Source organism: Symphodus melops, assembly GCF_947650265.1.
Source record: "Symphodus melops genome assembly, chromosome: 3".
Taxonomy (NCBI): Eukaryota; Metazoa; Chordata; class Actinopteri; order Labriformes; family Labridae; genus Symphodus; species Symphodus melops.
Window position 1 is genome coordinate 16,451,977 of NC_136693.1, and position 14,746 is coordinate 16,466,722.

General features: G+C 39.7%; 1 protein-coding gene across 9 annotated transcripts in view; it reads right to left on the minus strand.

The window, feature by feature from the left end:
• Nucleotides 1-1,466: 1,466 nt before the first annotated feature.
• celf6 (CUGBP Elav-like family member 6) overlaps nucleotides 1,467-14,746 on the minus strand; it is a 127,983-nt gene continuing 114,703 nt past the window's right edge. For 8 of the 9 annotated variants that reach the window (XM_079340035.1, XM_079340034.1, XM_079340031.1 and 5 more), the window contains 3 exons: nucleotides 12,429-12,572; nucleotides 7,605-7,754; nucleotides 1,467-1,837 (listed from right to left, as the gene is read on the minus strand). In XM_079340035.1, the coding sequence (XP_079196161.1) occupies nucleotides 7,627-7,754; nucleotides 12,429-12,572 (272 nt within the window). In that variant the 3' untranslated portion in view covers nucleotides 1,467-1,837; nucleotides 7,605-7,626. Of the gene's footprint in view, nucleotides 1,838-4,136; nucleotides 4,220-7,604; nucleotides 7,755-12,428; nucleotides 12,573-14,746 lie in introns of all 9 variants that reach the window. The other variant, XR_013778807.1, reaches the window with a different exon arrangement.

Sequence of the window (14,746 nt, forward strand, 5' to 3'; positions counted from 1 at the left end):
TCTATCTACCCCATTTGCTATAAATAATGATGAAATCATGGCAGGGAACATGTTAATAATGAATTTACATTACATTTGAGCTTTAACCTTTGCCATCAATACTGTAAATTGCGTTTGTCTTCAGAGAATTTACATCAACCAAGAGACAATTCCTCCAAATCCGGAGTGTTGCAGTAGCTCCAGTGGTCACTTTATACTTGGCATGTCGTTTATATAAGTCTTGCTCGTTTATAATGGGCATAATCTTTTTCCTTTTTTTTTTGACAAACATCTGACACCATTAAGGATCATTCATCTGTATACTCAGTTCATTCTGCTGGCAGTTTCAGTAGCTTTACTCCATTAACCATCCATTTTCCACCTCTCTTTCTAGAATTATCTTCTCTTAATAATTTGTGGCTTCATAATTCACACTCCTTGTTGTAATACAAAAGGTCAAGAAAAAAAGAACTAAACAAATTACAGCCCATGTCCATTTAGCTTGGTCTTTACAGTGGATTGTCGCTTGAACACAAAGGCTATTGAGAAGCCTGAAACATATCTGCACCATCTCCAGCACAGACTTTGAAAAGTTCTTTTTTTTTTTTTTTTTCCACTCGTCATTCTTTTTTTTTTCTTCTTCTTCTTCCTCTTCTTCTTCTTGTTCTTCTTCTTCCAGAACAGTCTGTTCATAGCTGTCAGAGAGTGTGGTGTCTTTTACATCATGATGAGCGAGATATCCAGTGGCTGATACCTTAATATCCAAGAGAGAGAGACTCGTTGAGTACAGGGGCGGAAGATTTTTTTCCCTTTCTCCCTCCTGTTGCCCCGCAATCAATAAGACTTCAAGTATTTTTTTAAACAACAGCAAAAGTTAGCAAATCTACTTGTTTTTTTTTTTTTTTCTAGTCTACTCTACTATTCTACAACCCGGTGCTAAACCAGCATCCAGAGCAAAAGTTTCAGCCCCTATACTACGATTCCACGTCTTTTTTTTAATACATTATTTCCATTTTCTTATATTCATACTTACAGTAGGCCACTGGATATTGATTTAATGATTTTTTTGACTAAGAGTAAATTGTAATACTTGCAGCTACAAGGTATGAGTTTTTAAATATATATTTATATATTTATATATTTATATTCTTTTAAAAAGCGTTTAGTCCTTTGGTCCCTATTTCCTAAGGAATGATGCATGTAATTTTCCTGGATTCTCCTCTTCTCTCCTCCTCTTCATCTTCGTGTTTTCTTCTTTGATCCAGAGCTTGCCCTGTCACAGAGCACAACACCTGTGTAGGCACAAAAACCAAAATGGCAGCAGGCTGGTGTGTGTGTTTGTGTGTGTACTGTACGTGTGTGCGCACACGCATGTGTTTGCTTCAGTACTTGAGTTGGCATTTGCACGTATTTATACATGTACAAAGTATTTTTTTTTCTCCCCTTTTTCCTTTATTTTTTTCAAGTGTAGCTTCCTTAAATGTGTATGTTTGCTTTGTTATCTGTGTGTGTTTGACTATATCCTGTGTCGGTATGCATGCTTTGAGCATAATGAGTCTATAAAGGTTTTTTTTTTTCCCCATCATGTCTAAAAAACAGCAGCAAAAAGTTGGTCTCTGCAAAAAATCTTCTTCAACAGACGCCAAAGCAAAACAGGGAAAGAGGCATTTGCGAAGAAAGGAAAAAAAAAAAACTGGAAAAAAAAAACAAACTCTGGGATCCCTCTCTCAGTCACCCAATCTTTCAGCAGGCTTCCAGCAGGATCAAGGGACCACCCTTCTTTCATGATATGTAGCAGAGCAAGAAGTCTTTGTACTTTTACTGCACTTGTGGAAATAAGGTGTTGTGGCCCTTTATCCTGCGAGAGAGAGAGAGAGAGAGAGAGAGAGAGAGAGAGAGAGAGAGAGAGGGAGAAAAAAGAGAGGGGATTCAGTGAGGTTGAGGCAAACATGCTTAGGGTTGCTGGCTCCTGGTTATCACACAGACTGACAGGCACAGCCAACAGCATGAGAAACAGACGGGGAAGAGGGGAAAAAAAAGGGAGTGTGTCAATCAAAAGCAGAAATAAGTGGGCTAGAGGTGGGGTGGGAGATTTGTGTTTTAACTGTATGGAACAGACATCTACACTATGACAGCAGTAATCCAAGGAAGGCCTTAATTTAAATTTATGAACTGCATGAAAACAAACTGTAGAGTTTTTTTTTCCAGAGATAGCTTCATCCCATTGTCAATGAATAACAAATGACCAACAGAAGAAGAAGGAAACATGAAGAGGAAAAACGTGTGTGTGTGAGGGGTACAGTGGTGAAATGATTATGAAAAACTAATGGTTCTCTGAAAAGAGAAAAAAATGATACTAATACAAAGCCTGCAATTAAGATTCAAGTAAAAAACAACCAAGTCTCTCCCCTGCTTTTGTGTTGACTTTAAATGCTGCACTGTCACTAAATGTGTCTACGCTGGCGAGCGTTGGATATAAAAGATCTAGTTTACAGCCTATCATCCTTAATATGTTGTGAGCTATGATGTCGGTGAAGAAAGGCTTGGAAATCACAGTAAATCCCTCTCTGGGAGTGAACATGAAAGGGTCTGACTATGTGACGGGAACGCACGCCCAGACACTCTTTGTTCTTCCTTTTCATTCCTGTAAATGAGCTTGTTACCATCTCATAATAGATCTACTTTCTAGATGTGGTGGTGAAGATTCTTCCCTCTTTTTATGTGTGCCAAAGTGAGCCAAGCCATTAACGGCACAGAGCACTAAGAGTCCCGATTACAGATGCCCTCTTTTATAAGCCACTAGCGATTCTTTTATACATCTAACACAGAGCAGAATAACACACAGTATTCTTTTTTTTGCCAAGCAAACAGCTCTTTTGAAACGTCACAACTACGCCCAAACTTCAGCGGATGATGAATCATTTATTTTTTCCCTCAAGATTTTGGTACCAAAATTACTTTCCCATCCTCTTTGATGGCTTCATAAAGGACACCTGGTAGTTTAGAGGCATATTTCATGCTAGAAAGACCTTATCCTTCTGTGGCTTGCATGGCTAGACTCCCCCAGAGTTCATTGGATAGACTACGGGAGGAAGAGCCACCTGCAGGGTCTCTGAAACAATAGGGAAGTTCAATGAAAATGCCTAACTCTTATCAGGATTTAGCCTGGAGGGGTAGAAACAAACTCAATAGCAAAAAAAGGACTTTTTTTTCACCATGAATCTTTTCGCTGCCTTTTCTTTCACCGGCCGGAGGAACAATCATTTTACATGCAAGCAGCATAAACCTATTAAGCTTATTTATCAAGTGGCACAATCCTACCAAACAAATACTAAACAAACAAGACATACTCTGTATTTGTATTTAGTTTAGTTTTTTTTTTTTTTTTTTTTTTTTTTTTTTTTCCGTCCTGCATACACATCTATGCATAAAGTATGGCTACATGGAGGAGAGGTTCTGGGCATGCGGGTCTACATCGCTGCCTGCAGCTCTGCTACCATGGTGTAATTGGTTTGCACCCTCATAAATAAATAAATGGGAAGTGATTCTCATGTTAGGCAAACAAAACAATCTTGGAGAAGTACTCCCTGTGCAGATGGAATCAGGGGAGAAGTGGAGTGTCAACATTTGCCTGCGCTCTCTGCATAAACGCTGGAGATTTAATTGGCTACACAAACACAGGGTCATCTCGGCCATCTCTCGACTAAACAGCTGTCGATTGAAGGGGGGAAGAAAAAGGTCCTCTTCTGCAAAGATTTAGGCTTTCATTAGAAATCATAGTTTGCTAACAAAAAAAGTGTTGATGTGAATGTGAAGAAGAGAAATATAAAATACAGTGCTTTACACGAGAATAAAACAACACAAGGGCACACGGTACAATAGCACAAAGGGTCAAAGACACTTCCAGTTATAATCCACCAATGAGTCAGCACGTCAGTTACATTATGTACAACAAGTACCAGCCAAGAAAGGTGTTGTTCTACTGCACTCCACAAACTGCCAATATACAATATAGAGTATATTTAAAGCTATAAAGGAGGGCAGAGTATGAAGAGATAGAATTCAGATATATCAATCAACGCCATGTCATGCAACGCAGTCACAGTCCCACCACATGACGTCATCCAAAAGAAAATGACACCATGGGTTCAACTTACAGCTGTGGGAACTTGGCCCCATGACAGGTGTGTGGTGGGGGGGTAGGTGGGTGTGGCTATAGCGGAGAATAGGCCACCTCATACTGTGATTGGCCGTGTCAGGTTGCCAGGTTGTTGGTGGTGGAGGTGCAAAAGAAGGAAAGAAAGAATGGGATTTCCTTTTTCCTTAAGTCAGTATTCAAAGCAGCCTTTACATATTTGTTCCACACGCTCACTTAGTTTGCCTGACAAATCAAATGAGGTTATTATGCTTATTACCATAAAAACTGGAGGGAAAAAAAACAGAAATGACAAGTAAAACAGAAATAACACAACAAACAATCAACAAAGCACGAAAAAAAGAGCCTTTTATGCCTCAGTGTTGGAGTGAAATCCTTTCAGGCTGACAACATTTCCAGGTTAAAAGGTTGAATTGATGTTTTTGTATTCTCAAAGATAACCCTTTAAGGCAGGAATGCATATTTCAGAAACTTGTCCTGTCTACAGTAATTGGATTTGCCTCACATTGTCTGCTATATGGGTGGCCGTATGCTTCAGCTTTTTTGCATTATGTTTATCTTTAAGACACAGAACGCAATTTCCACTTGCACAGCTCCTGAGACCAGCAGGAGAGAATTCTGTCTGATCGTGTTTTTAATTCAACTTCAAAGCAAAATCGTCAAAAGAAGGGGGACTCTGAAGTTATCAACATACTGAAGATGCACACCAGAAAATATCATAATTCAAGTTTCAACAAAGTTGCGTCATTGTTATAAAGTTGTTTCATGTAGAAATTTAAACAGTGAATGTTGCACTATATCACTATTTTTTTTTGATAGTTGATGGTCTGCAGCAGTATAATGTATCTAAAAAAATATATAAATAGAAATTGATTGGTTAAATTTCTTAAATACAACTACTTTCTTTAATTCCTCATAGTTTGTCGAGAAACCATAAACCAGGAGCTGCCTTCAAGGCCCCACTTGTGTTATTTCTTCTAATGTTTTCATGGGATTGCTATTGGTTTTGGTCTACTGGTTTCCCTTAACTCAACAGCAGAAGTGGCGTAATAGCGAAAGAAAAACACAGAGATGGATTGAACCAGGAGGGGGAAAAAAAACAACACAAAACACACACACACACGCACACACACACACGCACACACACACACACACACACACACACACACACAATGTTTTAGTGGGGAATGTCTCTGCTTCAAGATATTCTCAGTACCTCTCAATAACTGTTGTATACTCTTCAGTACTGTTGCAGGATATTTTCCATTTGTCCCTCATTGATGTGCTCAATAAAAATCCCCCCTCCCCACCCTCACCTCCCCCTCTTTCTCAGGGTGCCTGCTTTGAAAGCCTCTCTTCAATTAGCAGGGCACAGCTCTACTCAAATGCTATCACCAAAGGGATAAAAGGAACACCTATCATTTGTACTGCACCTCACCTTCCATTAATGTCATCTTGTGGCTTTTAAGGAGTCAATTCTAAAACAAACAAATGGTGTTACTACGCTTTTATTTATGGAGGAATATAATCCAGGCTTATGTTACTGTAATGAAAAGTTGCCAAGCCAATTGGGCGAGAGGAGCGCACATCTATATTATTTTGCACTGGCAGCTGCACTTTGTAACAGATGGGAAATGATTCTTTGAATGAAGCCTGACACTGTGAAACGAGCTGCTATTGAAGGATGGTGCCACTTTAACTAAACCATCTTTTTATTGTTCTTTATAGAAGCGCGGATATTTTAAAAGCAAAAACAAGGAACTGTTGGCTATTGAAGATATGTGGTGGCAGATGTACACAAATATAAACGGCACACATAAGCTACTATGCATTTGAAAGACTTCTTGTTTACTTAACTTTGTTAAGTACGTACTCCATAAAAACAGCACCAATAAATAGTTAAAAACATCAGATACATGTTGGCATATGTTGTTCTCAACTAGTCCATGATGGATAGGCTTCAGTGGACTTTTTTTTTTTTACTATTAAGTGAATGATGCTTCATGTGTTGCATCACTTGCGTAGTTTATTAGAAATTTTTCATAACCATTATTGAACACCAACTTTCTCCTACATGACTACTTGTATATACATTGGCAGGTTATTTGTTGTTTAAAATGTGAACTATTAATGTTATGAAAATAGATCTTTAATTTTCTTTTTTTTGCATGCTGCATTATTAGCATGCAAACCATTGCTGCCTAAGTTAACAAATACTTAAAATGAAGGTGGTAGATCACCTGGTAGTTTAGAGACATATGAGGACATGGAGGAGAATGGCTTTAACAAAGAACTTTTTATGAGTCGTTTTTGAAAAATCTGCAAACAAAGAATGACAGAATATGAATATGGACAATGACTGCTTAGCTTGAACACATTTTTGAAGCGTCACTTGAACTTAACTAATTGGTGCTTACTGGGTTTGCAGCTTATATTATACAAGCCACTGTAGTTAGTAGAGTGACTAAAGTGCTTTTCCATTAAGCATATTTTTTGTTAATTTTATTTTTGTCAATATTGATTTAGATTAACTAAATCAAACAAAACAAACAAACAAAAAATACCCAATTACCCTCAGCGCTTATAGAAAGTAGATCTGTGAAAACATCTAGGAATGACCTCTGGATTTTGCCCAGCAGCTGAATTTAGTAAAGATATTACAGCCAACAGTATTTTTTATGAATTGTGTAGCTTAACGCATTGATTCTCAATGCGTGCCTCATTGGACGGGTGATTATGCTCATCTAAGTATTGATGGTGTCATACATTTTCAGTGGAGTATCCCGCAGGTACAAATAAGATTTCAAACCCCAGAAGAAACGAGAGAAAAAAAAAAGGAAAAAAAAAAAGAAAACACATTTCAGAGCGGCAGAGCAACCTGACAGAAATCTGCAGAGGCAGATTCTGTGAAGAAGCAAGGTGAAATCGAGAAAATACCCCCCCACCCCCACCCCCCAACGCGTTCACAAGTACAATGTTAAAAAGAAATGCATTGACCTGAGAGAGAGGAAATGTAATATCACGTCAGATTACGACTATAGAAAGAGAGTTTTACTTCACTCTTCACGCAGCAAACATTTAATACTAAACTGGACATGTTTTAGTTCTGTGAGTCTTCAGATGATTTTTTACATTTCAACAGAAAACTTTTTATACAATTGATGTTTTTTTTTTTTCAATTAATTTTCTTCTATGCTAATCTAAGCTAAACTGAGCACCTTCGAAATTACCAAAAGTTATTTTATTAATTAAAGTTTTACATAAATAAACACAATGCTTCTGAAATTCACATGTACTTGATTTTGTTAAAGTTCTCTTATTATTTTTAGGTTAAACGCAACTCTCATTCATTCATTAGAGATTTAAGGTCGCAGTCTCATAAATAATCAACAACATGAAACTCAATTGTCTCAGTAAAGTGGGCACTCTGGTTTAAAACTGAAATGGCACAGTATGGCCATTACTATACCTGGGTACGGACGGCAGACGAGTCAGTAAGGTCTGTTGGCATCCTTTGGCCGCTTTAGCTGCACCTTCAGCCTCTTCATGCCAATCTGAAAGCCGTTCATTGCCTGGATGGCGGCTTGAGCGCTGGACGGGTTATCAAAACTCACAAAGCCTGAGACGAGAACACACAATGAGAGAGAAAAAGAGAAAGAGATGGATGCCGAGAAAAATGGATAAAGGAATAAAAGGAACAACAGAGGGAGGGAGAAGAATGGGTAGAGATGAGAGAAACAGGAAGAAGAGAGAGAGAGAGAGAGAGAGAGAGAACCGACGGGAAAGATGAAAGAGGGGAGAAGAAGACCCTTTTTAACTCTCAACAATGACACAACAATAGGTCTTTGTTTTCTCTTTTCAGCAGATTAATTGAAAATCTTTGAATTAAAGAGATTACATAAACCACCACAAAGGCTAATAACACAGATATTAAAAATCAAACGGGGAAGGACTATTAGAAAGCAGGCGTTTTACTTGAAGAGAGAACAAAAAACATGAAAAGGTGTGGGAAGATTAGAGAGAGGAAGGAGTTTGATACTGTGTGTCTTTTTGACAGCAGAGCTGCATGTGTAAATGTTACCTGAGCCACCTGAGAGTGACAGGGCTCCATGTATGAGAGTGTGTGTGTGTGTGTGTGTGTGTGTGTGTGTGTGTGTGTGAGACTGAGCTTGTATCTGAGAAAGGACTAAAGGTCGTGGGGTCGAAATGAGATGCTAGCAGCAAGGTGTGTAGGACAGAGGCGCCTGCTGCTCTGAGTTATCACCGGGGTGTCGAGGCGGAATGAGCCCAAAGCTTTCCACACTGGGACTCCTTGCCTGCTCTTATCAGACACCTCCATGATTGACGGCCCGAATTTTCCGCCTGCCAGCTGATTTGATCACACCGCTATGGGTCCAATTTAATTTGGGGGGAGAGGGCAGGCTTTTGTCAGTGCGGGTGAGATAAGGCTGCTGCTTTTACAAACCCTTTAAACAAACTGCGCAGGAAAGGGCCTGTCAGTTGGCAGTGATCTCCCCCCCCCCCCCCCCCCCCCCCCCAACACACACACACACACCATACCTCGCGATCACAACCCCAGTTGCAAAATGCTGATATGATTCTAGGGTCAGAGTACAGAAGCAGAGGACAAACTCTATGTTCATTAAAATAATTTAAAAGTAGAAATAGACATTAATGTTGTTCAGGTTTCCAGTTTCAGCTGTTCTGTCGAGACAAAGTAACCGGCTGATGTTTCATTTCTTTGATGCAGCACTGAATGTGTGGTTTGAGCGTGCGGTGCTGCGCGACTGAATACCCCGAACACTACTAGTGTTTGATGTATGGCTCTCACTGCAGCCGTCCTTTTCAGCAAAATGCCTCTTCTGACTATAACGTAATGCATTTTTAATAAAAATGCACACAAAGTTCCAAACGTTGCCAAGTGACAGTGGGGAAAATACAACTGGAGGACTACGTTTAACAGCTGAGAATGCAGTAGTAAACTTTCACATTGCCCTAAAAAGAGTTTCTTTTGTGGGGAAAGTGTGCTATAATGTTGTTTGGTATAAAGTCGCGGCTGTAGTTTCGAGATGAGGTCCCTTTTTCAAATGCCTCTCAAATATATGCTGCAAAAAAGGAACAAAGGAGGGTTGATTCTCAACATTAGAAAGCCATGTTACATGAAGTGCCTTCTTATTTATGTTGTCTACTACATTCAACTTTAACCAAAGTCTAGATTGATGTCATCCGTTACTGGTGGTGGAAGTGCGATCTCTCCCGACTGTAGCTTTCTGTCAAACTAACGACTGAGTTGAGCTGAGTTGGGTCTTCAGCCTCCTGACAAACGGCTACACCATGCCCGCCCATCAGTCAGATCAGCTGTGCACAATATTATGAATAACTTGTATGAATCGGAGTTATCAAAAATTCCTCTCCTTTAGTAAGTCGTGCTTATCGAGACTTGAGCTTATCAAGCCAATTTCGTTTTTTTTTTTTAACCAGACTGTAAACATGTTCATTTCTGTTGTAAAAACTGGCTTTTCTTTAATTGGTGTAATGTGACCTTGGTGCTACTGCAGCCAGCCTCAAGTCAGCTCCATTTTTCAACAGAGAGAGAGAGAGAGAGAGAGAGAGAGAAAGAGAGCTGCTAAAAACACAGACAGTTCCTAGACTTGAAAGAGAGAGAACTTTATAATGAAACGACTTCAGAAAAAGGCACTCTTTTTTTCCGAAGCCCTTTAGGTAAATTGCATCTCCTGGTGTATGTTTTTACTATCATATCTTTAAAGCAGTGGGTTTCCTTTTAAAGGTGTGCCTGTGAGTGTCTCTGAGTGTGTCATTCGGCTCTCAGAAGACCTTCTGAAATTCATTTCCAGGCTAAATCCAGCTAATTCCACTTAACAAGGTAAGCTTTGATCACTTATAAAAGTCAATATTGAGCGACTAAATACAGAGGATTAAGACTAATGTTGTATCCATAGAGTCCCTGGTTAAATGAAACACAACCATACAGCTTCTCATCTGTAACAGTGGTTGTGCACTCACACATGCTATTCCGACACCTGGGTCACTGATGTTCTCCTCTAATCTTCCTTTTTCAATTTCCTTTACGCTGAACTTTTTACGCATGCTATCAAACTATTCAATCTCATTTGCAACAAATGTTTAACATGCCATTTCACACGTTCATACCCATTTCATCACAGCGCAAACAAACCGATCAAACTAAACATTCATCCTCCTGAGCCAACAGTGATGTAGCCCTCAAGTTATATACTCTTCATCGCTCTCCAGAATACTTCTTTTTTGAGAACATGCTCCGAGTGCTCCTCCAGTGACCTTTTTTCAACTCATTCAAGTTTCTCAGCGTCTCTGTACACACTGTATCCTAAAGAGTGATGTCTGATTATATCCTTTCAAATTCCCAGAAATGTAGTTCACCTGTGCTGCAGAGATATCAGGCCATGTAAGCACAGATTTTTCAGTTGAAACTCAGAAGAATCTACCATGGCAAGCAAATCTCTTTGAGCATTTCACTTGAAAATGTTTATAGCTTCATAGTTGACACACTCAACCTATTAATTAACTGTAAAACTAGAAACATTTAAATCTTGCTTAACTTAATCTTAACAAAAACTTCAGATTGATTGTATGCAATAGACGCCATCAATTACCTTTGTCCTTCATTTGGTCCTGTTTCTGGTCCTGTCACAACCTTCAGCACTTTGGAAATGATCTTTTTATCCAATAAAAATGTTGCTTGCTTTCATCTTGACTTTCACTTAAATATTGAAGAGCATAGCAGCAGGCCAACACAAGTATACATATTCAATCAGGTTTAAGTCATTCCACATACATTTAACTGTATGGATCTTCTGTAAATATTCCTGCAAGTCCATGATCCTGCTGTTCCCATTAAGCACAACATCAAGGCTTAACTCACACGTTTTAAGATGAAGCGGTTCAAGTTCTTGGGGGCCTAATAACTTATCCGCCTTAATGCACAGTATCTAGTGCCTAATTTGTTAACGTCTTACAAAAGAGCCTTGGGGTTTCTGCTATAAAAAGAAGGGAGAAATGAGTAAAAAAAAACAAAAACAAGAAAAGAATCATGGGTAAAGTGTTTCCGCTGATATCTTAATTATAAGCAGAGAAAGTAAGCCGGTGTGACTGATGGGGTCACCGCCACTTTGTCCTTCCCCTTTGTTGACTGACGGATAGTGATAGCAAGAGGCATATGTTTAGAGAGCACACAAACGGGAGCGAGTCCGTCCTGAGATGGACAGAGGGAGATAGACGATGGCAGAGAGGAAAAAAGAGAAAGCCTCATAGACATGCCATGGTGAAGGGAAGGTGAAAGAAAGCCAATGCTGGGAGTCTCTTTCTCTGCCTGTCTCCTGGGTGCTGCTGTCCAACTGAATCAACAGCAAGGCCCACACCAGTCTATTATTATCTCTTTAAGCCCATGGATCCCACCTGCACTGCCTCCACCCTGATGAACTGGTTTGCTGTGTGGGAGGTGAGAGAAGAGAAGGGGAATGGGAGTGTGAATGCTGCTTGGGTGCCCAGCAGGAGGACTGGGGTGTTTCTGGGGAAATGCTTAGCTTGCGTAAAGGGAGCTGAGAGGTACAGAGATAATAGGAAAAGTGTGATAAATGTGACGTGTGTTGATTAAGCTGTATGATTTTCAAGCTCGTGGCAACCCACAAAAAACGTGTGATTGTAACAAGACAATAATAAGCATCTAGAAGTATAAATGTTGTCATTTGATTATCTGTTAACTTTTCTGATATTTGGTCTGAACAAGGTGAGTTTATGCTCAAACAATTCTACACAACATACACAAACAATTCTTGAATCCAATCATAATAAAAAGTCATTTTGCAGCGATGTTGCTTTTTATTCCAAAAACTTTTCTTGCACTCGGGCCAAATATTATTTACCCCAAAGTTATAACTATAATTGATAGTTTTGCATTGACTACAAGGGTTTAGTGTCAGCAGACGTTGAGAGTCAGTGACGGGAGTTTGGCTTCATGACAATAGAGCACAAGCCAGTCTAAGGGAGTCGTAGATGACCATCTTTAGCTTTGAGAACAAATAGAGGCAAACGGTTATCATGGGTGCTTCATGCAAACTGACTATAATACAGGACAAAAATCAAAATGAATATATAACAGAGGTCCTCTGCTTCCTCTTCTGACTTCAAGTCAGACAGCTAAAAACATTCTCTTCAAGGCTGAATACAATGATTGTCACATGGTCGCATGTATTCAATTTTTTTTATCCGTGAGTGTTTATTTTTTTTGACTCACCAAAACATTTGCTTTGATTGGTCGCTCGGTCCACAAAGACTTTGGCAGAGATGACGTTGCCAAAAGGCAGGAACATTTGCATGAGCTCCGCGTCTCCAAACTCCTGGGGCAGGTGATAAATAAACAGGTTGCAACCTTCTGGCCCTGGTGATGAGAGGAAGACAACAGGATGATTACACAGGAGCATAAACAGGGGATGCCCAGTGTGAGAGAGGGAGACCAGCCACAATAACACAGGTGAAAAAAATGACTCAATATAACAATTAAAGACAATAATCCCAGAAACACACGCACCAAGTAAACACCAAGTTCTTAATCAGCCCACTGCTCCACCCCTATTTGTCTTTACCTTTGAATCCTCCCAAGAGCTGAATTTTCAATATTATCCACTGAGAAAGGTGTCACTTTAGTGTTTATATTAAACACTTAAATTTGACTGTTGTCTCAGAAAAAAATATACTGGCAATAGCAGTGCACATGTAAAGAGCCACAAAGAAACGGAGATGGAGGTAAAAGAGAAAAACAGCCAGAGATAAAAACAGAGACAACAGGGGGGAAGAACAAGTGCAGAGGTTGATCGAAAGATAAAGATTAAGATGGTTAGGAGAGAGACACTCTGAGATACGGAGGATAGGAGAAGGAGAAAGCATAGCCAGCTTTTGTCCCAATTACTGTGTGACAGTAGGACTGTCTTCCACACTCTTTCCCTCACTCCACACTCATCCACCCAGCTGCCACATATTGTACAGGACAATCAGGATAAAGGAAGGAATGAACTGGAGAGAGACAGAGAGGGAAGCATGGACAGAAAGAGAAAGACAGAGAAGAAGTTAGACAAGATGGACTCTGGTACAGTATGCTGGCAACCAACTGCCTGGCTAGCATTCTCTCCTGTCTCATTGCTCAGGGTGATAGCATGACGAGCTGAGACCTGGGCTTGTGAGAAGGCTGATAAGAGAGCTGTGGTGGCTGGCTGTAGTGCTGCTATGCCTGGCTGAGATAGAGGGCGCGCGCGCACACAAACACAAACAGGTTGACAGAAAAGGAGATACTTTTTTCTTCCGTTAAAGGCTGAATCTCATCTCTGTCTCTTTAAGTTTAGGAACAGAACTGGTTTGTTTGTTTGTTGAACGATTGGTTGTTGTGTAAGAATAGTTGAGGCAACAACCACCTTCACAAATCCTCCAAAACCATGACACTTGATTTCGTGTGTGGTTGCATTAGATAAAAGTGCAAGCACACTTATAAGGCTGTAAGATATTGCTGCTTTTATCCAGCCACTGCAGGGTTGCAGCAGAACAGGACATTTCCTCCATTCAGGTGAACAGACAAAACATTCAAAGAAAATGAGCAATAAAGACGTTTAACTGTCAATTTCATTAGCTGAAAACATGCCATCAAATGTAGGTCTTATTCATTCCTACATGTAGGATATTGTCGAGGAAATGGTCAAGACTTGACTCCCCACAATAAGACTCCTTAAACCTAGACGGCTCACGTTGATGAAAGTATTCATCTGTAGAAATACATCAGATGAATACTGCTGAGACATGATTCAACATCACACCTGTGGTTCAGTGTCATGCTCAAACACAACTGCCAGACGCTTTCAAAGGCTCTACCTATATTCAAAAAGACATCATTATCAGGATCTTGCCACATTGACCAACCTAGAATAATCTTTGACGTTAAGGAGCTTGGAGTGAATCACAGGTTTTCCCAAACATCCTTGCAGATATCAGGAAGAGCTGCTAAAACTGTCCAAGGTGTCCTTGTTGCTCTAGACAAAGCTGAACTGTATCAGGTCTGACTGACATCAGGAACAGGGAATTAACATTATACATGAATTAAGTAAATTGTATAACAGATATATTATCCACATTCATATTGCAATGAGTGCAATGGCATAATTGAAAGTGCATGTTGTTTGGTCTATTTTTTTTCTTCTAATGGCACATCCATGGCTGCTGATAAAAAGAACTTTAGGGTAAAACAGGAATTTCCATAAGGTCAAAATGTATCGTTTGCCTTTTGAATTGGAAACTTCAATCAAAGTGTTTTTACAAGTCTTCGGTCGAGTTTGAAGATGAGAATATTTATGTATAAAAATCTGATTAGTTTTCAGCATTGAATGAATGAAAGCTTAAAAGATTTCTCGGGGTGTGGTGTTAAAAGAAGCGAGCTAATAAACCTTTGTAGCTCATTCTTTATCTCTGCTCGAGGCCAATGTCTTCAGGCTACATTTGTCGCTATTAGCGTAACACACCGGAAACTCCACCTTAGTGAAGAAAGAGTCACACTGTGGGTATTGAAAGAAA